Genomic DNA, 24,305 nt, shown 5'->3' with positions numbered 1-24,305 from the left:
AGCATGAGTGTGCAGTAGATGATAACGGTTCCATGGAAGAGGCTCTGCGCTGCACACGTAACAACGTACCACACCTGTGTAATATCTCCATTCATCGCTGAGAGATAACGGCAGCATGGCATGGTCGACAAAGACGAAAGACGGCCAAAAGTCTATATTCGACCCACCAATCCGAATGGGGCTGGGTAACGCAGGCCGGCAAGGACTCGGCTCGGCTGCCACCCGTAGATTGGGTCTACGACCCTGATACGTGTTGCAGTTCAAGCGTGTTGCTGAAAATCTCTTCGCAAGTCCAAAGAGGCAAAGACCACAAACGCGCCTAGACTCGCACTTTACGACTGTTGGACAGTTTCTGGCCTTCGGACATTTTTATATTTGTCGGATTTTACAAGCCAATTTAATACTCTGTCAGAGCAGGATGGTTGAAACGCGTGCAATCAGGAGTGGTCCATATTGCATATATCAACTCAAATCAAACCGTCCAATTTGTGGAAAATATTATTTGTAAGTCTTAATTCAAAAATAAGGCCAGTTAATTGGTCCTATCGTCCGATTATTCGACAGATGATTGTTGTATTAAGAGGGTGAGCTACTTTTCATCTCAAGCATCGGATGAATGTCCATCAATCGGTTAGTTTCACTGAGGAAACGAAGATAACTTCGTGTCCGTTGACGGTTTAACTTGATCGTTTTCAGGCCACCTGTACCGTTTCCTAGTGCATGAGTATCAGTCATCATACGCTGCCAGAGTATCAACCTTTTTTTCGTTCATTTTACATCCACCCTCGCACACACGCGCCGCGTGGAAGTCATTCTGAACGGTCTGAGTGGTGGATACGCGCACACGCCGTTGACAGACTCCCTTTTTTCGTAACTTCAAAATGGCAAAGCGATTCGCGCAAGTAGCGTCTGAACAAGCGAATCACCTACACATTCACCAGTCCGAGTACACGTGCCAGATCGGACTTGATGTGAACATGTCTTGCCGTATGTCAGTCCATTCATTAGGTGGGCCGCACTGATGCTTCGATGCCAAGCTGTTAGTGACTTTAATCAAAGATTGTCCCAACCTGATGAAGAGAATGGATTGATTCACGTGGCAAGCAATGTCCATATCGGGCCCACCTAATTACTGGAATTGATATGTAACACGTGTGTAAATTTGGCACATGTCATGCGATTCATCATTCAGATTATAGTTGCGCGAATCGACACACATTTTAAATCGTCGTATATATGCGGAAGCCCAATCCAACCAGATAGCCGAAAGCAATATTATCATCCATCAAAGTGAAAAAAATAAAGAAAGCTAAATTGAATTTCCATTTCAAGTCCGCCTCTCTCGAATTCTCAGACCGAAAAACCGGCCGCAGATGCAGCAGCAGCAGCAGCAGCAGCAGATCCACGAGTGCGCAGGATAAGGCCCGCCCAGTGCGCACGGTAACCGCCTTCCTGCTGCATGGGCCAGACCGCTTCAATCGCCGGGATCCCATCGGCCCAGATCCGCCGCAACAACTCCAATCCTATACATCGTATGAAGAATACGAAACCGACGGCCCAGATCCCCTCATCCGGTGCAGAAGATGACCGTTATTCCATCTCCAGCGATGAAGAAGCTGCGGCCGCCGTCGATTACTGGGATTTCACATCCGATCTCCCCGACGAGTGCCTGGCACACGTGTTCCACTCGCTAGGATCTGCCGACCGCAAGCGCTGCTCGCTTGTGTGCCACCGATGGCTAGTGGTGGAGGGCCAGTCCAGGCACCGGCTCTCGCTCGACGCCCGGTCCGAGCTCGCCTTCTCCGTGGAGCCTCTCTTCGCCCGGTTCGACTCCGTTTCGAAGCTCGCCCTGAAATGCGACCGTCGCTCTGTCAGCATCGGTGACGATGACCTCGCCCTCATCTCCCTCCGCTGCCGTGGCCTGGCCCGCCTCAAGCTTCGATCTTGCCGTGAGATCACCCACGCCGGCATGGCCTCTCTCTCTATCAATTGCCCCGATCTGAAGAAGCTGTCCGTCGGATCATGTGCCTTTGGTGCCAAAGGCATCAACGCCGTCCTTGATCACGCATCCGCTCTCGAGGAGCTCTCGATCAAGCGCCTCCGTGGCCTCACTGATGGGGCCGCTGCTGAGATGGTGGTCCCTGGCGCGGCCGCGTCGTCTCTTAAGTCTATCTGCTTGAAGGAGCTCTACAACGGTCAGTGCTTCGGGCCGCTTATCATGGGCGCGAAGAATTTGAAGACCTTGAAGCTTTTCCGATGCTCAGGCGACTGGGATCGGCTCCTGGAAGCCGTTACGGAACAGGGAGCCTCTGTATTGATGGAGATCCATCTTGAACGGCTCCAGGTCAGTGACCGCGGCCTCTCTGCGATCTCAAACTGCTCAGATCTCGAGATCCTGCACCTTGTGAAGACCCCAGAGTGTACGGATGCCGGCCTTGTTTCTGTCGCTGACCGCTGCAAGCTCTTACGGAAGCTTCATATAGATGGATGGAAGACGAACAGGATTGGGGATGAAGGGCTGATTGCAATTGCAAAGAGATGCTTGAACCTCCAAGAACTGGTCCTGATTGGTGTGAACCCGACGTCCTTGAGCTTGGGACTGCTTGCTAGCAACTGCAGGAATTTGGAGCGGCTGGCACTCTGCGGTAGCGAGACGATTGGGGATGCGGAGATCTCGTGCATTGCCGCCAAATGCATTGCGTTGCGGAAGCTTTGTATCAAGGGGTGCCCCGTGTCAGACCATGGGATGGAAGCGCTCGCAGGTGGGTGCCCTAATCTGGTGAAGGTGAAGGTCAAGAAGTGCCGGGGAGTGACGTGTGAGGGTGCAGATTTGTTGAGGGCGAATAGGGGATCACTTGCTGTTAACTTGGATACTGGGGCGATCGAGCAACAGGATGGGAGTGCTAGTGATGGTGGCGTGCCAGAAATTGGTGGTGAGCAATTGCCCGTGCTGATCCCGCAGCCCATAGCCGTCGGTCTTCCTTCGAGCAGTAGCGGTCGATCTGCATTGTCCAAAGCAAAGATGGGTCTTTTGGCAGGAAGGAATTTCATGGCTTGCACTATCAGGAAGTGGTCTCACAGTAACAGCAACCCCCACACCTCTTAATATCATGGCTTAAAATCTAAGTTTCGGGGAACGCATCGGATGTCTCCTGATTTGTTTGCTGCATGTAGGATGTGATGAATTTCATCAGAAAATGGAAACAATGCATCGGCAGTGATGCCATGAAAATTTCCCTGAAAATTGGCAATGCATGTGCATATCCACTTCTTATCATTAGGGCAGGAAATCCGATGCGTATTGGATGTATTCCTTACACGGAAGAGATCTTAAGCCATGCACAATGTGAGCTGAAATGGGCTAAAGAAGACTTGCTTTGTTTAGATTATTTTGCTTCATATCGTCTGTGAGATGCTTGATTTTCTTCCTGGCTCTAAGCTTGCGTGTTGTTGTTTTATTGCCTGTAGAATTGAATCATTTGATGATCCCACTGTTGGAAATGTCAACGACAAGAAATTTTCTGTTACTTGCTGTCAAATTCCGTTAGGAATTGTCTTGTTGTTGCACTTATTTTTTCGTTTGTAGAGAATGGAGCTCTTGAATCATCTCAATTATTTGGATGTGAGGGAGTGAGGGAGGGAACTGGGGTTAGGGAAACCCAAAGTTCTGATACCATGTAGGAGGGAGTAGAGATTTGGGGAAATGATGAGAGAGAGAGAGGCCCAAGTTTTGATACCATGTAGGAAGGATGTTGTGTTAGGGAATAAAATGACTTCCCAGCCTATTTTATTAAAAGAGAGATATAAAAGGGTATCGTGTCCCAAGGGAGCATTGATGAACACACACACACACACACACACACACAACACACATCTAACAGTATTAGTTGCTCATTTTGAAACAGTATATGCAAAAGGGTATCGCCTCCCACTTCCTACCCACTATACTTGCATTTTAAAACAAAAGCTTCTACGCTCTCATGGAAGCAGATAATTAATTCAAGTGGACACCAATATTTGAAATTGTTTGACTAGTTATCATGTTCCATGGTGACATAGATGTAGATAATTAATCCATGTGGTACCTCATAAAAATATTTTCTAATCGATCACCTTTTGAGGTTTGAATTGTTTTTTTCAAAAAAAAAAAAAAAAAGTTTGAATTGTGGATATAAGGTTTTCGTAATGTTGTCGTGGCTTTATAACAGCCATGAGTCACCACTATAGATCCTCCTATGTCAACTTGTGATTAGATTTTATTTCTTTTAAGGGATACTTTCATTTAAGAACTTTTTCCCGTTTTGGTTCTGAGTGTTACTAATCCCATAAAAATGTGAATCATGCACAAGATCTGGACCATTCATTCAATGGGCTACCATTGTGGATAGGAGGTAATCCGAAGTCACATTAATCAGGAGATGCTCCATTTAACTAAAGGCCTTTTTATTCATCATATATAGGCAGTTGGTAATTTCTTCTTTTGACCATCCATTTGCAGGGGTTTTGATAGAATATTAGAATGCAGGGCCTACATGACAGCTATCCTTCCGATGCCTTATTCCCACATGGGATGGCATGTGTCAGAGATCGGGCCATTCGTTAGGTGGTGCTCATTGTGAACTTGCCATATACCAAAAATGAGGGTAGATTAATCTAGTGAGCCACTGATGATTGATGTACATTGAATTTAGACAGTTGGAATTCTTTTCTACATGCTCATCTTTCTCAAACTAGTTTGACCTGTATGATTAGCAGAGCAACAATTATTTTTGGTCCAGGCATGTCCAGAGTGTAAGCTACCTAATGAATGGCCCATATCTCTAACACGTATGGCATCTGATGTTGGGAACTAGGCATTGGATGGGATCTGTCATGTGGAGCCCCGCATTCTAACCCCATTTGCAGTCTAGAAAAGTCCTTCAGTTAAATGGTTGGGGTCATTCAATTGGTGTATATTTCTTTTGCACTATGGCCTATCACAATGGGGCGCACTTGATCAATGATACCGATCACTTGCACATGTGCCATGTTTATGTGTTTAAGAGTTGTTGATAACTGAAAGAGGTCTTTTTCCCTTTATGTGGTTACAAGAGTCGTTGATGACCAAAATAGAGGTTCTCTCCACAATTAGATTGCCCCATCCTTTAATGAATTCATTATAACACGTCGTAATGGCATTTTAGCTATCATGGGTCATACATTTATGAAACTTTATATGGAAAAAAAAAAAAAGAAAAAAGAGTCGCAAGACTATTTCGTACAGGGGCATTTTCACATTAGGCTCGAGTGGGGTTGCTTGTGGGATACAGGGGCACACTCGGAGTGGGCGGCCCGTATGAGGCGGGCCCCACCCGTGTGAAGCAGAACCCATGTGAAGTGGGGCCCACAAGGGGGGTTCAGTTGAGGTCCTTGCCTATGGGATGTGGGGCCTGGACTATGAGATAAAGTGATTGATTCATCATGCTCTGTCAGTTCGAGCTTTTAGAGCAAGTAGTTAATTGTCCTGCATCAGAGTGGAACTCGACTTGGTCAACTCGAACTAAGTCACTCACCTTATGAGAGGCGAGATTTTATTAGAAAAAGTGTTGGGAGTGAGATTTGAACCCTCGATCTTAACCATGCAAAGCAACGCCATTAACTGAGTTAACTTGACTTGGTCGACTCGAAAAGTCACTTGCCTTGTGAGACGTGAGATTCTGTTAAAAGAAGTGTTGGGAGTGAGATTGGAACCCTAATCTTAACAAGGCAAAACAATGTCCTTAACCATCAAGGCATTTGCTACATTTTTGCTTTCATTCACATTTTATATTACCTGTAGAGATATACATATTTTAAATATTTATCAACATTTGTAGTATTTTCAATTTATAATGATTAAATATCGAGTTGTGGGTCGAGACTTCGAGTCAATTCAAACCAGCTGAACATCAAGTTGAGCTTTTGGGTTTTTGAGCTATGGTTCTAAGCTTTTGCTTTTGCACTTTTCTTTTATCTATTTTTGATTTGTTCTTATGATTGAAGAATTTTGATGGTTGCTTGATGGAGAATCTGGAGTCGGCAGGCGTTTGGGGTGTCTTTAGGGAGTGGAGATGGCCGCTCTCCATCCTCATGACACTTGTGAGTTAACTAGTCTTCTAGGTAGCAAGTGTGTTGTTGGATGCCAGTAAATGTAGACCATTAAATTTCAGCCTGACAGTATTTATGTCAAGATTGAAAGCTCGCTTGGTTGCCAAGTGATATACTCAAACTCTTGACATTGTCTATACAAAGACCTTTTCTCCAATTGCTAAGCTTAACTCCATTTGCATAATTATTATTGTTGTGGTTAATCATGGATGGCCTTTGTTTTAGCTTAATGTTAAAACTACGTTGGTATATGGAAATCTCAAGGAGGTTTATATGGAGCAGCCACCTGAGTTTGTTGCACGGGGGAGTTAGATAAGATGTATGAGTTGAGAAAGACAACTCATGGGTTTAAGCAGTCTTTATTTGTGTGGTTTGATAAATTCAATAAAGTTGTATTGGCCTACAGATTACAATGGAGTCAAGCAAATTATTCGGTCTTCATACGAAGAGGTGTTGCTAGGTTGATTCTATTAGTTCTATATGTGGATGATATTGTGTTAATAACTAGTGATAGTAGAAGGATCGAGGATCTTAAGCAGTATCTACAACATCACGTTTTGAAGAAAAACTTGGGTCATCTTCAATATTTCCATAGAATAGAACTTACAAGATAAAAGAAAGTTATTAATCTATCTCAAAGGTAATATGTCTACGATTTGCAAAGAAACAATGAAGGAAACTCTTCATAATTTTATCATAAAAATAATAATAATAAAAAATAAATAAATAAATAAAAAGAGAGAGAGAGAGAGAGAGAGAGAGAGAGAGAGAGAGAGAGAGAATGAAAGGGTGGAGAACGAGGGAAGAAGGAGAGAAAAGGCAATGGCCCTTCCAAGCTAAGGAGAAGAAACTTCATGACGGAAAGGTAGGGAAGTCTTTTGGGGATGCGGTCATTGGGAGGGTTTCTAGAAAGATTCTAAGGAGTGGAGAAGAAGACATTTGGGCAGAGTAGCCCATGAGGAAGCAGTGGCGGCTATGGAAAGGGTCGAATGAAGTGGGGCTTGTGATCTTCATGCATCCAATGGTGGTCGAGAGACGAGAGAGCAATGTTTTAAATAGCGCGTAGCGTATAGCGTGACATTTGGCCCTCTATAGTGTGTAGCATAAGCTATATAATCCTTAATATTTTTAATCAAAATAATAGAACATATGATAAAATTTACAAAATGCATAATTTCTATGAGTTATTGACTACGAATCCAAATCATCGACCACTTATTTCCATATAAAATCCTTCTCTCTTTGCCTTTAGACATCTCAAAGTATGACTTCTTTTTTATTTATTGAAACCTCACATATTCATGATATAGACCACAATTTGGATGGTCCGGATTAGTTTAATGTAGTGCCATGTGTTATAGGTATAAGTCATTACCATTTTAAAATAGGTATTTAACTAACATAGAAAAACACTTGAAAAAAATGAGATTTCAAGTAGCTTATGCTATCCATGCTACACACTACACTACGCTGCATGTAGCGTACGCTACATACCTTGTAGCTTACGCTACCAAGGAATTACGCTACATGCATATGTAAGCTACAAGGAATTACGCTACATGCATATGTTATGTAGGGTTTTCGCTACGCTACGTAGCATACGCTACACGCTTTGCTACGACGCTACTGAAAACACTGTGAGAGAGCTTAGGAGACCTTGAAAGGAAGTCTAGTAGTTGAGGTAAGGGATGAAGCTTCCATGACGGAGGTGTGGCGGTGGGTGTGCGATAGCGATGGTGTGGATGATTGCAATTTCTCTTGCAAACCTCTGTCAACTGTCGCCAACGATGGAGAAGAAGACATTTGGGCAAAGTAGTCCACGAGGGAGCAGAGGTGGCTATGGGTTTCTCGAAGGATTTCGGCAGTGGAGAAGAAGACATTTGGGCAAAGCAGTCCACGAGGGAGCATAAGTGGCTAAGGAAAGGGTCATATGAAGTGGGGCCTGTGATCTTCGTGCATCCAACGGTGGTCGAGAAAGCTTAGGAGACCTTGAAATGAAGTCTCGAAGTTGAGGTTAGGGACCTTGAAAGGAAGTGGGGCCTGTGATCTTTGTGCATCCAACGGTGGTTGAGAAAGCTTAGGAGACCTTGAAAGGAAATCTAGAAAAAGAGGACCCTGTGATGTTTGGGAGAAGACCGGAGTCGAAGGAGGGGGTGGAGATAGCCATAGCATTGGCAACAAGAAGTTCAAAAGCAACAATGGCAGTCGAGGATGCACGCTCTGATGGTCTTGTAGAGCACCAATCAGTGAGGGAGACACGTTTAGCCTGTCACGCATGCGAGGGTCGTGTGACTGATGGCCCCGACTCTTCGATATTAACGTGTGTTGTCCTCTCCTCTTTGAAGTTAAACACATTTGAGGACAAATTTCTAGAACAGATTGAGGGCGATGATTCGAGAAGCCAAATGACTATAGCTTTTGAAGACTCTCTTGTAAAAGTTCTCGAAGTGATGTTGCTCCTAATGGAACTAGTGGGGATCTTGAATTAACTTCTAATCATCTGGAAGCTTCAACAATTCTCGGGGGAACATGTCTCGGGTACCAAGTGGCTAGAACAAGCATCAAGTCGACATGAATGGTAGGGGTGTCTTTTAGAGACAAATATGAGGACTATTATGCTATATTCTTGTTTGTTAAAAAAGAGGGAGTCTATTATTGCATCCCAACCCCCTGAGGAAGGCCCAACGCTCTCCTAGAGGGAATTGGTTAGTCTCATCTTTGATGTCAGTTTTCTATTTGGGGATCTTCAATTGGGAAGCAGGAAGGGAAGAAGGGGAAATTAGTGCCAAAGTGAAGATCTTTTCTTGGAATGTTAGGGGTTTGGATGTTTGTAGAAGAGGGGAAAAATCAAAGACATCTGCCAGAGGTTGAAGCCTTGGGTAATATCTTTCAAGAGAACAAATTGCAAGGAGTTGACAGAAAGGTTATGGATTTTGTATGAGTGTGGGTACGTCTTCTAAGACCGAGTGTTCACTGAGTCCATAGGGGAATTCTGTTGGCCTGGGATTCCAATCATTAGTCTGGGATGGATGCGTGGGGAGGATCTTTTTCTCTGTTAGTGGCCTTATTAGACACGGCTATTGGTTTCAAGGTGGGGCTTTATGTCTGTTTTATGGCCTAAATCAAGCAGTGAGAAGAAATAATTTTTGGGAGGAGCTCAACCAATGTTGTCAAATCACCTAAGTGATTGTATGCAGTCGACCTTGTGTGATTGCTTGTACGATCGCGCAATCGTATAAGCAATCACACAACATTTTTCTGTTTTGAAAAATTAAAAAAACATCAGGAAAATCTGAAATTTTCCCCCATAAAGACTTAACTACGATTAATTTTCAAACTAATTTGTTTGATATTATTGTACTATCTAAGCTACAAATAAGAGAATATATTAAAGAAGAGAGAGAGAGAGAGAGAGAGAGAGAGAGAGAGAGAGAGAGAGATGGAGTGAATAGTATAGTGATTCTTCTGCATGTCATGCTTCTTGATCTTGGGTCCTTAATTTTGCCTTCAACTTCAAGTGAAAATAGTAAAGCTAAGAGAACTTATGAATGAGTTTAAGAGAGAATGAGGGCTTTAGAATGATATATGAGAGCAAGAGAGTGTGAACGAGAGGTTTAGTGAATATATATTGCAAATGGAGGGGAAGTGCCTTTTTATAGGCAAAACTTCCAGGGAAAAAAAAAAGTAAAAATTAATGCTCCAATGGTCAAATTGTTGACTGTTGGAGTGTATGCGATCGCATATGCCATTTTGCGATCGCATACCATCTAGATGGCATATGCGACCATTGCATATGCCATTTGGATGGCATTATGAGATTATGCGATCGCATATGACAACATTGTGCTCAACTTAGTGCGAAAAAGATTCATTTGTCCGTGGTGTATTGCTGGTGACTTCAACGTCATTAGATTCTTCTTTGAGAAGTCTGGTTGAGGCAAAGTTATGAGCAGCATGGAGGGGTTTTCCGCTTGGATTGGCAAATACGGCTTGGTAGATCTCCTTCTAATCAATGGGAAAGTTACATGGTCGATCATGCAATCTAATCCAGTCATGTTTAGGTTGGATAGATTTCTACTTTCTTCAAATTGGGTAGAGAAATACCCTTTTGCCTCTTCACGATGGCTTCTTAACCCCTCATCCGACCATTGTCTGATTTTTCTTGAAGTAGAGGTAGGGAAACCATGTCGTTTTGAGCTGTTTGGGTTAGAGATTGACAGGTTTGCTAATCGTCTCAAAGAATGGTGAAATTCCTTCATCATTATGGGCTACATTGGTTTTCGTCTAAGTTGGAAATTGAAGCTTATAGAGGGCAAAATTATCAGTTTAAGAGAGAGAGAGAGAGAGAGAGAGAGAGAGAGTTTATCGAAAAGCAAGAAGGAGATGGATGAAATGTTGAGGGGAATTTACACTCTTGATATAAAGGCAGAAGAGGGGTTACCAGAGGTGGAAAAGGAAAGAAGGCAGTGGCTGGCTAATCAATGCTCAAGTGGCCCAAAGGAGCAAGAAATTAAATGGAAGCAGTGTTCAAGGGCCACTTGAGCGAGACACAACGAGTTAAGCATTGTTGTTGTGGAAGGTAGAAGAATAGATGAAAAAATCAAGTTTGCACTTCAGTACTCGTATTCTATAAGTCTCTACATATGAACGAGTGATGGAGTAGGCCTTTGGTGGATGATTTGGAAATTCCTAGTCTTTCTGACGTTGATGCAATCTCTATCGAAAGACCCTTCTTGGAGGAAGAAGTCAAGGCTGCCGTTACTACTTTGGGAATGGATAAGGCCATTGGTCCAAATGGTTTCCCAATAGCTTTTTTTCAAGAGTTTTGGGAGGTAATTAAATGGTATATAATGAGTTTCGTGTCAAAGTTACATGCTAGAGTTTGTTTGTTGACGGAATTGGGCTTGTCCTTTATCGCCTAATCTAGAAGATTACAGGAGTGGACAACATGAAAGATTTCAGACTGACCAGTTTGATTGGAGGCCCGCACAAGATCCTAGTAAAGACTCTAACTACAAGGTTTCGGACGGTTTTGGCGTCGGACATTTAAAAAAACCAAGGAGCTTTTGTAGAGGGAAGACGGATTATCGACAGCGTTCTCATAGCATATGAGTGTCGACTCTTGGTACAAGGGGTGGTGTTGTTGTGTGCAAGTTGGACTTCGGAGAAGGCTTACTACCATGTCAATTGGAGATTCTTGAATTATATGTTACAATGTATGGGATGTGGAACTAGATGGAGGGGATGGATGAGGGAATAGGTTATTTCTGCTCGATTCTTTGTTTTGGTTAATGGGTCCATGAAAGGGTTCTTTAAGCCATCAAGAGGGATAAGGCTAGGAGATTTGTTATCCTCCTATTTGTTCGTAGTGGTGGCAAAGGCATTGGGCAGGACGTTAGCTAAAGGGTAAGAAGCTGGTCTTTTTCGAGGGTTTGCAGTAGATAGGGTGAATCCACCAGTCTCTCATCTCCAATTTGCTGATGATACTCTCCTATTATGCGAAGCTGACAAGATTATGGTGGAAAGATTGAGAATGGTCATCCTTTGTTTTGAAGCGATTTCAGGTCTTAGACTGAATGTCACCAAGAGTGAGATGTGGGTGTGTGTTTCTAAGGAGGAGTTGGATCGGTTGGCTGGGGTGTTCAGATGCAAATCAGGTGCTTTTCCTACAACCTATCATGGTCTTCCTTTCGGTATTGGAAAGCCGGCAAAGCACTTATAGTCTATAGAAGTGGAGAGGTTCAAAGGAAACTAGCCTAATAGAAATGCCGCTGCTTATCTCTGGGTGGTTGGATCATGCTTATCAAGTCTGCTCTCTTGAGTTTGCCCTTGTATTTTATGTGTCCTTTTTTAGTTGCCGAAAATCTGTCTTCAGCAAGCTCAAGAAGTTGAGAAAAGATTTCCCATGGCAGGGATCAGATTTCCCTTAGGTAATGGTGAGAAAATTCCTTTTCGGGGAGATGTGTGAGCCACCAATTATCCTCTCTAGGTTGCATACCAAGAATAGCGCAGCTCTCCTTGGCTAAGGAAATGAAAGTTTCTGAGTACTTTTCAGTCGTGGGAAATACCTTGTCATTGTGACATGAATGATGAAGTAGTTAAAGAGTTCATAAGTCTTCTTGATAAGCTTCTCCTATATGCTCCAGATGGTAATGAGCCGGACAAGATGCTTTGGCTCAAGGACAAGTCAGGCCGTCTCTCGGGTTGGTCTTTCTATGGATGGCTGCTATCCCAGTCTACAGTTGAGTGGCGTGGTCAGACATCCCACATGTGGCACTATGGGGCCTCTTTGAAAGTAGCGCCATTTAGTTGGTTGGTCAAAAGGAAGAGAGTTCTCATCGTCAACAACCTTCAAAGAAGATCTATGGTTCTTCAAAACGTGCACGTGATGTGGCATGGCGTTCGGATTGGGAAGCGAAAGACTGGCGATATGGAGGATGACAGTCTTGGCTATATGGTGGCTGATTTGGGGGAAAAGAAATAGCAGATGTTTTTGCTAATGCTTCTTGCAAGGAAGTAGATGTTTTCTCAAGGGAAAAATCTCTGATCTTGGTATGGGCTTCAATTGTAATTATTTTTAGGATTGTAATTTAGATTTTCTGCTCTGTTTGTAGTTTGTATTCCCAGCTCGGCATCTTTTCTTTGTGGTAAACTGGCTAATACACTAATGGATCTAAATCATAAACTCGTTAGTGATCAAGGAGATGTCGTTGAAGACCCAGGAATACACACACACACACACACACAGAGCTTATGTACATCATCATCACTATCACAAGGCTAGATTTTGTGATATCTTAAAGGAGCACATGGCAAAGGAATTTTATATAAACAACATATTCATCTCCGAGTTATAGGGTATTCTTTGGTAGGTTCTCTGACTGGCAAGCGGTCTACGATTGAATACTGTGCATTCATGGGAGGAAATCTGGTTACATGGTAAAGTAAAAAAAGCAGTGATTGAATACTGTACATTCATGGGAGGAAATCTGGTTACATGGTAAAGTAAAAAAAGCAGTGTTGTAGCTCAATCCAGTCTGCAGTGAAGTACATGCGGCGTGTAGGGTTGAAGAAGTTCTAGTAAATGGGTTTTTGCAGTGAATCAGCCGATGCAGTTGTTTTGTGACAATCAAGCAGCCTCTCACATTGCAAATTAACTTGCTCTTTCATGAGATGACCGAACATACTAAGATTGATGCCACTTCATACTTGAAGTCTTAGGATTAGCTCGCTAATGTGTTTTAAAAAGTCCTTGGTCGCAGTTAGTCTGCATGCATTTATTTCAAGATGCGCATCAACTAAATCTGTGTTCTAGCTTGAGGGGGAATGTTAGTGATGATGGTTGTGGTCTGTACGATCTTTGGCCTACCTAGATAATTGTAACAAGTGTCAACTGTCATATGGAACATATAATCTTTGTATATATGTATTTTATTATTATCATGTAGTCCTTAGTCACATTGGATGCAGAGGTCATTGTAACAAGTGAAGCCCATTTTTATCTGTTTTTATTTTTTTACTTAAATACAAGAAGGGGGTGGGACGTCCAGCCCTATCACCTCTCTCCTCTATTCTGATTCTCTGGGTCCCCTCTTATCTCTTTTTCCTTCTTCATTTATCTTCTACACAAAACTACTGGGGTAAATTGTGGATTCTTTATTTTCTTTTCGCTAAGTTTTGATTGTATGGTAAGAGAAAAAGAAAAGAGGGAAAAATACAGTGTCTTGGTTATGGATGTCAGTTGACTACAGCTTGGTGGGTTGATGATTGAATCATTTAGAATGGAAGCAAAGCAGCTTGGTGGGTATTGAATCATTTAGAATGGAAGCAAATAAGTTTGGATGTTCTACATCCTTTGGTAGTCAATGTAGCATATTTCTTTCATTATCATGTACAGTTTTGGATTCTTTGGATGTGTATCTTATAGTTTTGATGAATGATTTTTGCAATTTGAAGTGGCAAACTCATGTTATGCATCGTTGTCTTTTCCTGAAATTAAATCTAAAAGTTTAATTCAAAGTATATGCAAAATAGTTCTGTATACAAATTGATTGTGTTACTCGTATATGAAAAGGATGAATATTATTACCATTACAGGTCCTTCATGCATGCTATTAGTTGTATGCTTTGCATTGCATAAGTCAAAATATAAATCTGACTAGAAAATCCTAATTTAGTGTTATTAAGAATAGTGATTCTCACAAATGACCCATAATCCGGATTGTGTGATTTGGAATGGAAATCATTGAGGGTTGGGGGTCTAGGTAATATTCTATCAAATATCTCTCTATATTCCATTTTGTTAGAAGTACTTTGTCAAGAACCTGAGGTCATCTGTGAAGATTGCTTAAATATTTATGCATTTCGTGTATTTATACAAGTCATTAGATGTCAAAGACAGATCTCACAACCACCTTGATGAAAGTGTTGTTCTCTTGCAGTGGGTCATTGGTTCACTAGTTGCCAGACAAAATGGCCATTGACTATGATCAAATCTTTAGTTACACCAACCATCTTAACCAGGTGTTTCTCTGTTTCAGCATCACCTGAAAATTGTTTTTGGCGTCTACCATATCATTCACCACTGATGTGGGGTCATATTGCCATATATCAACTGTTTCAGACCGATACAGCTGTTTCGGACATGGACTACATCAGTATGTATGGGGGGGCAATATGTGCATGTTTCAGACGATATTCTAAACATTATTTGTCGGATTCATGCTCCTGCTTTCAATTCGTTTATACTCTAATATTGGAAACAGATGTTTTCGCCCCGACACTTGAATTTGTTGCTGCTTCTCTTGATGCTCCTTGGAATAAAGCCAAAATGTTTATCTGATAGGAATCTCAAGAATTGTGGGGTGCAAACAGGTCAAGTGAAGTGTGGATTATTGTGGAATTTGGGGTTTAGTGGAAAACATGGGTGTGTTAGTAGGTTATGGTCTGTAGTGAGGCCTTTTACTTCAAGCGGACACATTGTCAAGCTCAATCATTTCTTGTTTGCTTCTAATTCGTTAATTGTCTTTAGAGTTGCATATGGGCCTGAGTAGTTTTCATCCATCATCTATATGTTGATCCTATCTTGTTCAAAAAATTAAAAAAATTAAAAAAAATCAGATTGACTGATGAGCGTTTCAATCATAGTTCAAAAACTTGAAAATTCGACTTGTTCTTCTGACTCGACCCGATAATTAATAATTATATAATTAGAAATATTGGTTCGTGATGAGATTAAGGATGTTTCCCATAGAAAGCAGGGTAGAAAAAATGGTGCTACCGCTGGAATTTCATGTGGTTGTTTCAACCATTTGAAATTTGACTTTCTTCCGTCACCGTAACCTGTCACCGTAACCTTTCGTGTAAGCAAAGGTTGAAAATATTGAATTTGATAAATATTTGGGCATCATCCAGGAGGGGTCCTTATCATACATGCTATTTTGGGTCATTAAAAAATAATAATAATAATAATAAACAATTCCAATGGACGAAGGCCTGATGTATCGCATTGCAATAGTCTTATTTGTTCTACCAAATTTCAGAAATAAAATTCTATTCTGCTAAGCCAATTTTCATATGCTAATGAGTACAAAGACATTCGTGAGCCAACTTCCCATATATGTGTGAGATCCAAGCCATTCAGAAGATGGGCCTCACCATGTAGTGTCACTTCTGAAAAGCTGGGCCACTTCATTGGTCACATGATCTACAATTTAAGATATAAATGTGGCACATTGAATGAAAGGACTAGCTTGATTTTTTTTGAGAAACAATTCCTTCTTGTTGAGACCAACATGATGAACGGCTTGGATGTCACACACATGACCCACTCTTGCACATGTTCGACTGTAAATGCGATTTTCTTGTATAGTGTGCTTAGCAAACCTCTTCTAATTGATTTAGATTTTTATGATACTTTACCATAGTTTGAATAATGGGGCTAGGGGTGTACATCTAGTCGAGTCGAGCTGGCTCAGCCTGACTCAGCTCGAACAGTGGCTGACCTCAGCTCGAACTCAGCTCAGCTCAGTCCTCAAGCTTGACTAGCCAACTCGGCTCGCCTCAGCTCGGTCAGTAGCTTGGGCCGAGTTTGCCATTGAGGCATTTCCACAAACACCTTAAATGCAACTTTAAAATCCCACTGTTTTATAAACAAAGGCAATGGCTTTACAGGTATTTTCTCAAACACATTCTAAATAACATAAAAATTAAAATTAAAATTAAAAAAACAAACAAAGAGAAAAAAGGTATTTGTTTCATGTACATACCCTCCTTGCTACCCGCCAAACCTTCCTTGCCACCAAGCACATTTTGTTGAGTTATTTTATCAAACAGTAGGTGAGCAGCATCAATGGTAAAGTAACCGAGTCACTGAACTAGTTCGATCCGAGTTCGATTCGATCTGGATTCGATCCTAGATGAGTCAAGCTAGGCCCTACTCAAACTCTGCTCGAACTCATTTTCCAGCTCAAAAAATCAGCTCGACTGGGCTCAAACTTAGCTATGAACCAAGTTGAGTCGAGCTTTTTCAAGTCGAGCTGAGCCGAGCCGAGCGAGCTAACCGAGCAAGCTCAGTTCGTGTATACCCCTAAATGGGGCTGACTTTTCAATCATGCCCAACAATTCAAAACTGTCCAATGTTTTATTTTCCTTGGATCTATCGCTACTTTTATTTTTAACCATTCATTTGATAGCCATTAATGTTATTTTGGGATTCGCCATGGTGTGACCCATCATATAAACGGTTTGGATCATAGTAACATTGATACCGGATCAAGTGATTACACCACGGACCCATACCGTACTGCAGAAGTAATGGCACGTCCGAAGTTCAGACATATTGTAACAAACCTCAGCTTCCGATGGGTCCTTACTTTTCCTCGGGTGGTAGACTCTCAGGAAATTCAACTCCCGGTCACGGGTTCGAGTACCCATAGGTGGTGAAATTCCACTAGCGTAAGTGTGTGGGGGTGTGTGCGCGTTTAAAAAAAGATAAAAAAAAAAAAAAAAAAAAAACCCTCAGCTTCCTATGCTCGAATTTGACACTTGTGATAGTTTTCCACCATTTAGAAAATGGAAATTCTTCAATCAAATACGTTCCACCGTTCGCCATGTGCATACCTAATTTTTGGGCAGTGGTGTTTGGATGACGTGATCAACTCAATGAATGGCTTCGATCGTACAAACTGTGTCATGTTCCTACTTGGGTTTCCATGTATAACTCTAAACAATTGCTTTGATTGGGTTCGTCCAATGGATGTCTAAGAAAATGGACGCTCTGTATTTACCAATGAATGTCCCAAGTGTGTGAAAACACCCCCACATAAAAATAACAACAATAAATAAATAAATTCCTAACCATTGAGTTTTTGGCCTTTTTGGTTGAATTAGAATCAATTGCTATCGTTTCTTTCTTTGACTATCTATCCGCTGGAATGCTATTGAAGCATTAGGACTTCTCCCTCAAGAATATTTTTGGCAAATGGGCCATCCATATCATGGCCTAACTATCAACGGTTTGGATTACTTGGCAATGGAAAGAACTAGCTGAAAACAACTTTCCGTCCAAGCAATGTCATGTAACTTCATAAAATAAAAACTATTAAACAATGATCCACTAAACATATGCAGGTGCAATTTCCCCAGTGGAACCAATGTGGGCCCATTTTCAAGCAGTGGACCATTGTTTAAGAGGGGTCCACCATGGCATGATCACAATAATTTTGTAAGGACTAAATCAGATGGCTGTCATCATCCAATCCGAATTATTCTTGTGGGGGGATGTGGAATCCCATGGTCCACCTTGATTGCATATGTGGGACAGGGATACGCAGGAATTTGACTGGGGGATTCCTTTCGAGTACACTTTTCAACTACTGGTATTGTGGAACGCATGTAGCTATCATGCATGGGTGGCAGGGTAATGGACCCCACGGTAATCCTTATACAGGAGAAAAGTTCTATTAAAGCCCACACTCACCTCCTCAAACATAGCATCTGAAACACATGAGCCATGCAAAAGGTGGGTTCCACTACGTAAATGACGTGACTGAAAAATCAGGCTGGTCATCCATAAGGTGGGCCAGAACATGCATGTTGATTATGGACCATTCATAATATTTAACAACCCCGTCCCCCCATTTCCCTATCATTTTCCCACGTGGTCCATCTGATAAGCAGACTTGCCTGATTTTTGTGTCAAGTCATTCACACTGGCCCGCCTGATGCACGGGCAGGATACCCCGTGCATGCTAAGGCAGTTGACATACATACATGCCAATACAATCTGGGTCTTTGAGGTGCGCACACCTCAATCCGAACCATTAAAAACTGGGAAATTCAACATGTTGGATGTTTAAAAAATTTTTATTTATTTTTTTTTTTTTTAAAGGCCACCCCTTAATTCAGGCAATCATATTGGATGTTTGTATCCAATTACAAAGCCATTTAAAGCAAAATCCAAATGTCTAGTTCTCCAAGTTAGGTGCACCGACGGTAAGACAAGGAATCACATACAAGTCCTCTCTCACTATTCATAGAATGCAATCCACCAAGAAAACAACGCAAAGGATGATAAGAAAATAAACCTAGGTTCCACCCAATTAAGCAGCAGTATACATACGACGCTTATGCCAGCAAAACTGCATTTTTCTACGCAACCATACAAGTGAGGTCCACCTCTTTTTGGCTACAATTTCAACCTGTTCGCCTGGAAATACAATGCTTACTAAAAAAAAAACTAAAAATCCACCAAACACTTTACTAATATTTCCAGAATGGGGAGATTTTGGGGGCATGGTCCCTTTTCCGGATAGAATGGATTAGACGCTCTGGATAACAGATTGGGAAAGTCAAAGAGTACTTGATCCACTCCCCCGCCCGCCCCCCCCCCCCCCCCCCACTTTTTTGGATAACTTGGAAAAACAAAGCAAAGAAATCCTTGTACCTTGGGCAAGCCACTTAGTGGTTGGGAGTAAGTGAAGCTTAACCTCCCAGCACCTAATCTCAGGATGGGGGCAGTTTCAGATGACATAGTCCCTGTTTCTGGCAAACCTGAGATTAGCCACCAGAGGTAACAAAGGTAACTTTGTACCTTGGGCAAGCCACTTAGTGGTTGGGAGTAAGTGAAGCCTAACAATCTCAGGATGGGGGCGGTTTCAGATGACAGTCCCTGTTTCTGGCAAACTTGATCCACCCCCCCCCCCCCCCCCCCCCCCCACTTTGATTCAGCTTAGTTAATAGAACTGGGTAGAAAATCAATTTGGTCAAGATCCAGTTGACTTCGTTAACTAGATTAGACCCGACAAAATCTGGAAGAAGCCAATGGAACTCAAAAATGCTCGCCAAAATTCGACTCGCTGAGAGTGCAATCGTTATAATTCTGCAATATTAATATTACCGAGGACTTGGTATTCGAGATTCGAGAAAACCTAACAGTTATTTGACTCAACTCGACAGGCTTTCGAGATGTCTAGTTCTAAAACTATGGTTTAAACAGCCACAACAGGAAGAAAATCCTGCTTAAATGGAACTTTGGCTTGTACCAATCTATGAAGAACAAGCAATAAGAATAATTCATCTGTTCTATCCAGATCCAGAGATGAAAAAATAAAATGTGAATTACCTCAGATAGTCAAAAGCTGCAAGATTTGGTTGCAGTGAACAATCTCAAATTTGTTAGCTTTCTATTGATGTATTAAATTACACTGCTAACTGTTTTACAGAATATATTTGATCACCTACAAAACATAGAATTTAAAAACTATAAAGAAAAAGTTTGCAAAGTTACCTGTGCCATACCATGGCCATCAAGACTAACTTGCATGGATGCGAGACTATTTGGGGAAACCAGGTCCGTGCTTTATTGTACTTTCTTCTCTTTCTTCATCTGTGGCTTTTGGTATACGAGAATCTGGGTCAGGATTGTGCCGTTCATCACAATCCCAAGCAGGGAGCCCAAAATCACTTGAAAAGAATTAAGGTAGACAACATTCCATGTCCAATCTGGTTTTAGAATTCATGTTTACATCTGCTTGTCGAGTAAGATGAATCCTTTCTTTCTACTTTTGGTAAAACAATGGTGCAAAGTTGTACTATGAGTTGCCAAAAGTTGAAAAGAAAGGGTTTGTGTGTAACAAAGGAGACACGACAAATCTCAACCTGCAATTATTCCCATATACTCTGACACCAGTATAAATATTTTATGAAGATGAGTAATAAAAGGCCAACAATGATAGAAGAAGATTGTCATATGAGATCATGGCATGATTTGATTAATATACTGATACTACATTTTAAGTGTTTTGGAATGTGTTCAGATGGGTATCCGACCCAATATTTGAGCCCATTAGCAGTTGAAAGGAATGCTGTTTCAAAGTGCACCACAAGTAGGAATCTTTTACTTCAAACTGGCTCAAAATCATGAGTTTGTTTCTTCTAATAGAAAAAGAGCACAACAGCCTTTAGGGTGAATGGTGATGCTGGCCAATGGGGGTTTAGTAAACATCCAGATGCACTCTAAATACATCAACCATATCAGGAAGGACAATTAATGATGGTGAGTAGTTCAGTTCTGCCAGACATGTTTGAGTGACAAGAGCATCTCAACACACCAGATATAACGAGTTGTAGCATCTATCAATGGGATACCAATTCTGGAACACTATGAGACAACAAATAATTTAGGTTTCTAGGTAATCATGTATAATATTTACCACGAGCTATTTAGTAGCAAAATAGCATATGCATATGCTATTGATACTGAATTACACCGCATTCTCAGCTATTGACTTCTAAGGTTTAACATGCATATATATATATATATATATATAGGGAAAAGGTACTATGTGCTCGACCTCACGAGTCCGTCCCATGAGGTCGAGCTGTGTGGGCCCCACCGTGATGCATTTCGAACATCTAACCCATCAGTCAGATGCACCATTCCATCGTGGGCCTAGGTCTCAAAAATCAAGTCAATCCGTGACTTGTGTGGGCCACACCACATACAGAAGTGGGGAGGGGCCGTGCACCATTAAAACATTCATAATCAGTTTTTTGGGCCCACAGAGATGTGGTTTGCAAATCCAGCCCATCCATTATGTGTGTCCCACTTGCATGAGGGTTCAGACCAAGTTTCAGCAGAATTCAAAACTCAGGTGGGCCCCACCAAGTGCTTTTATATGTTTTAATGGTGTTTCACATGATTTTAGATGGTATGGCCCACCTGAGTTCAGTATACGGCTGATTTTTGGGGTATCCCATAATTTAGAGGGTACCCATCAAATGCACGGTGTTGATGGTCGACACGCATCACGGTGGAGCCCACACAGCTTGACCTCACGGGAGCTAATCATGAGGTCGAGCGCATAGTACCTTTTCCCATATATATATATATATATATATATATATATATATATATATATATATATATATATAATGTGTGTGCGCGCTGTTGATTCCGAATTATACTATATTCTCAGCTTTGATTTCTAAGGTTTAACATGCATCATTTTTGGAAAATATGCTATGCATGGGAAAATGCACATGTTACTATAGTTAAAGGACTCCGTGATTTGCAGCGAATTGTTCAGTCTCAAGTTGAGTCAGGACTCGCCAGAGGCATCCAAGTCAGGGATGAATCATCAAGGTGACTCGTGGTGTCGAACCAGATCGCGTTTGAACAAGTCAACTCAGACAAGTCACATGGGACTCGTCTGAGTGTTAAAACCATGTGAGTTATCCTTTATTTACATAAATATCTGAAGAACTATTCATAATTTGATCTATTTATGGGAGTTTTTTTAAATCAATTATAGGCGATGATGCTATTGCAGTAGAAAGAAGAAAACAAACCAGTTATATAACTCAGACTGACACATCACTCTTCTGAAAAATGCGCCCATAGTTTGCTTGGATAAAATCAATTGTTTGGGCAAGTATGCAAAGTTTCGGGTCTAGATGCATAGATTCATGATCTGAACTTATACTCATATTTCCTTCCTTTTTGAGTAAAATTTGAGTTGTTTAACAAGGAAAAGAAAAGAGGATCGAGATGGGGTCTAAGAAGTCAAATTGAACAATTAAGGAAGAGAAAACAGCAAGCTTCGTGAACCAATTCCTTGAACACTCATCTAGAAGGCCATGAAGCTTTTACACAGACCAGCCAAGCAAAGCAGAGCAACGGTGAGACAAAAGGAACTTCCCATAAATGTCAAAAATGAAAGGATTGTCGTTTTATCTTGCTTGTTAGATTTTGAAATTTAGTATGCCAACCCCAAATAGTTGGTACAGGGTCTCCTATTTGGGGTTGGCATACTAAATTTTACGGTCTCGTCAAAACTTTGTACCAACTATTTGGAGTTGGCATACTACATTTCAATTGACCATGAAGTTTTGGCATAACAAATTCCTCCTACTCTAGAGAAAACTAGGAAGGCAATTGATGTATCTTGGTGGGACTAGGCTTTGCACCAGGCCTAGTTTGCCTATATCAATTCAGCAAATTGTACCACAAGAAATATCCCCATTTGAGATTAGAAATGGAAGAAGCCCACCCCTACCAGTACAAGACCTGAGTGACAATGCTGATTTTTTTTTTGTTTTCGCCAAACACATCAGAGACTTCCATGCTCAAATAAGGAAGATTGAAGAGAGCAATATTGGATATGGAGAAGTTGTCAATAAGCACCTCCAAGACAAGATAAATAACAAGGGTGACTTGGTTATGGTTTATCTCTCCAAAGAATGGTTTCTGAGGATAACTTATAACAAGCTGAAGTCCAAGAAGATTGACCATGTAGAGTCAAGAGAAAGTCAGGTGACAACATGTATAAGATCGAGTGCAAACTTTTTTCAACATGGATAATTTGTTTGAGCAGCATGGTGAGATGCCTAACATGCTGATATGGGCAAACAACTGAAGAAAAAAGGAAGGAAAAAGTTGATGGAGTGTTGTGCATCAGGACTACTACCTGATGAGGATGATACAAGCAATACTTAATGATACAGAAGAACAATCCCCGTTCTAAATGCATGTGGGTCATGGGTGACGAGTTGAAAATATTGGATCCGAACATCAACAAGTATGAAGTGTCGAACTTGTTAAGTCGACTTCTTCCCAAGCAGGGGAAAAGATGATGTAGCCAAGCCCACAATGGGTCAGAACGTGTGTTGAATTTGTGGGTTGTTTGTTGTTGATTTGTGGAGCTGAAAGAATCTTAGGTTTATAGTATCTACTTTTTTGTTTTTTGAGGATTCTAGTTGATGATTTTGCTAATTCTCTGGAAGATCTTAGGGTGATGTTTCTATGGATCTACATAAGCTACTTTTAGGCTATTACATTTTAGCAAAACCTTCATAGATTTAGTTCTTGCTACTTAGTATTGTAACCTTTGTAGACTTAGTTGTTACTCCTTAGTATCAAAACCTTTGTAGATTTAGTTGTTACTACTTATATCATATTTTGGATATATTTTATTAATATGTAAACAATCTAATGGTTGGAAAATACATGTTAAAGATTTAATAAGGATTCCAGGACATCTTTAGGGCCTATAAATAGGGGTTGTTCTTGGAGGTAGAGGCATTATGGTTTGGGGTGAACTCCAATGGCATGGGTGCCACCATAAGCTTACAATGTTACCATGCAGATGTGAGTCCCACGTGATGCATTCAAACCATCTAACTCATCTATCAGATGCATCACCTTAGAAAACCCTTATGACCAAAGCTCAGCCCGATCCAAAATTAATGTGGGGCACAATAAACGGAACAAGCTGGGATGGAGGACCACCTTTGGATTTCATAGGGGCCCACTTGAGTCTCAAAACAGCGTGAATTTTGGTCTGACCATTCATTTAGACTGGATGAAGGGCATTATTGGTCTCAATTATTATATATAAACAACACAATGGACCCCCCTTGCTAAGTAATGGTGGGCGTTCCTTCTCAATATGCCCCTGTTGTGACCCATCTAAGTTTGGATCGGACTGTTTTTCAGGATGAGGATTTTTGAGGTGACAGATGGGTTGGATTCCATGAACACATCACTAGGCCTCACATCTGCCTGGTACCACCATACGTCTATAGTGGTGCAAATACCACTGGAGCATGCCCCTTACAGTTTTTTTATGATTTTTATGAAATTGTTATTCAAATACTTGTAAACTAGTGCAAGAAGT

The 24,305-nt window shown here is 41.4% G+C and overlaps 2 protein-coding genes across 4 annotated transcripts in view; one reads left to right on the top strand and one right to left on the bottom strand.

Moving 5' to 3' along the window:
• Positions 1-1,258: 1,258 nt before the first annotated feature.
• On the top strand, positions 1,259-3,527 carry LOC131228569 (F-box protein At1g47056-like). Its single transcript, XM_058224321.1, has one exon. The coding sequence runs from the start codon at positions 1,460-1,462 to the stop codon at positions 3,104-3,106; it is 1,647 nt and encodes a 548-aa protein (XP_058080304.1). The 5' UTR covers positions 1,259-1,459; the 3' UTR covers positions 3,107-3,527.
• A 14,961-nt stretch (positions 3,528-18,488) lies between these two features.
• The window catches only part of LOC131228643 (mannose-P-dolichol utilization defect 1 protein homolog 2), a 39,230-nt gene continuing 33,413 nt past the window's right edge, over positions 18,489-24,305 (bottom strand). For 2 of the 3 annotated variants that reach the window (XM_058224449.1, XM_058224448.1), the window contains one exon: positions 19,728-20,091. In XM_058224449.1, the coding sequence (XP_058080432.1) occupies positions 19,988-20,091 (104 nt within the window). In that variant the 3' untranslated portion in view covers positions 19,728-19,987. Of the gene's footprint in view, positions 18,836-19,727; positions 20,092-24,305 lie in introns of those variants that run through there. The other variant, XR_009163041.1, reaches the window with a different exon arrangement.

This window comes from Magnolia sinica, chromosome 16 (genome assembly GCF_029962835.1).
Source record: "Magnolia sinica isolate HGM2019 chromosome 16, MsV1, whole genome shotgun sequence".
In the NCBI taxonomy this organism is placed as follows: Eukaryota; Viridiplantae; Streptophyta; class Magnoliopsida; order Magnoliales; family Magnoliaceae; genus Magnolia; species Magnolia sinica.
Note: the sequence above shows the minus strand (reverse complement) of the source record. Positions and strands in the feature narration are given on the sequence as shown.

Bases quoted from the DNA above. Each gene is read 5' to 3' on its own strand.
- LOC131228569 (XM_058224321.1), top strand. From the start codon at position 1,460: ATGGGCCAGACCGCTTCAATCGCCGGGATCCCATCGGCCCAGATCCGC.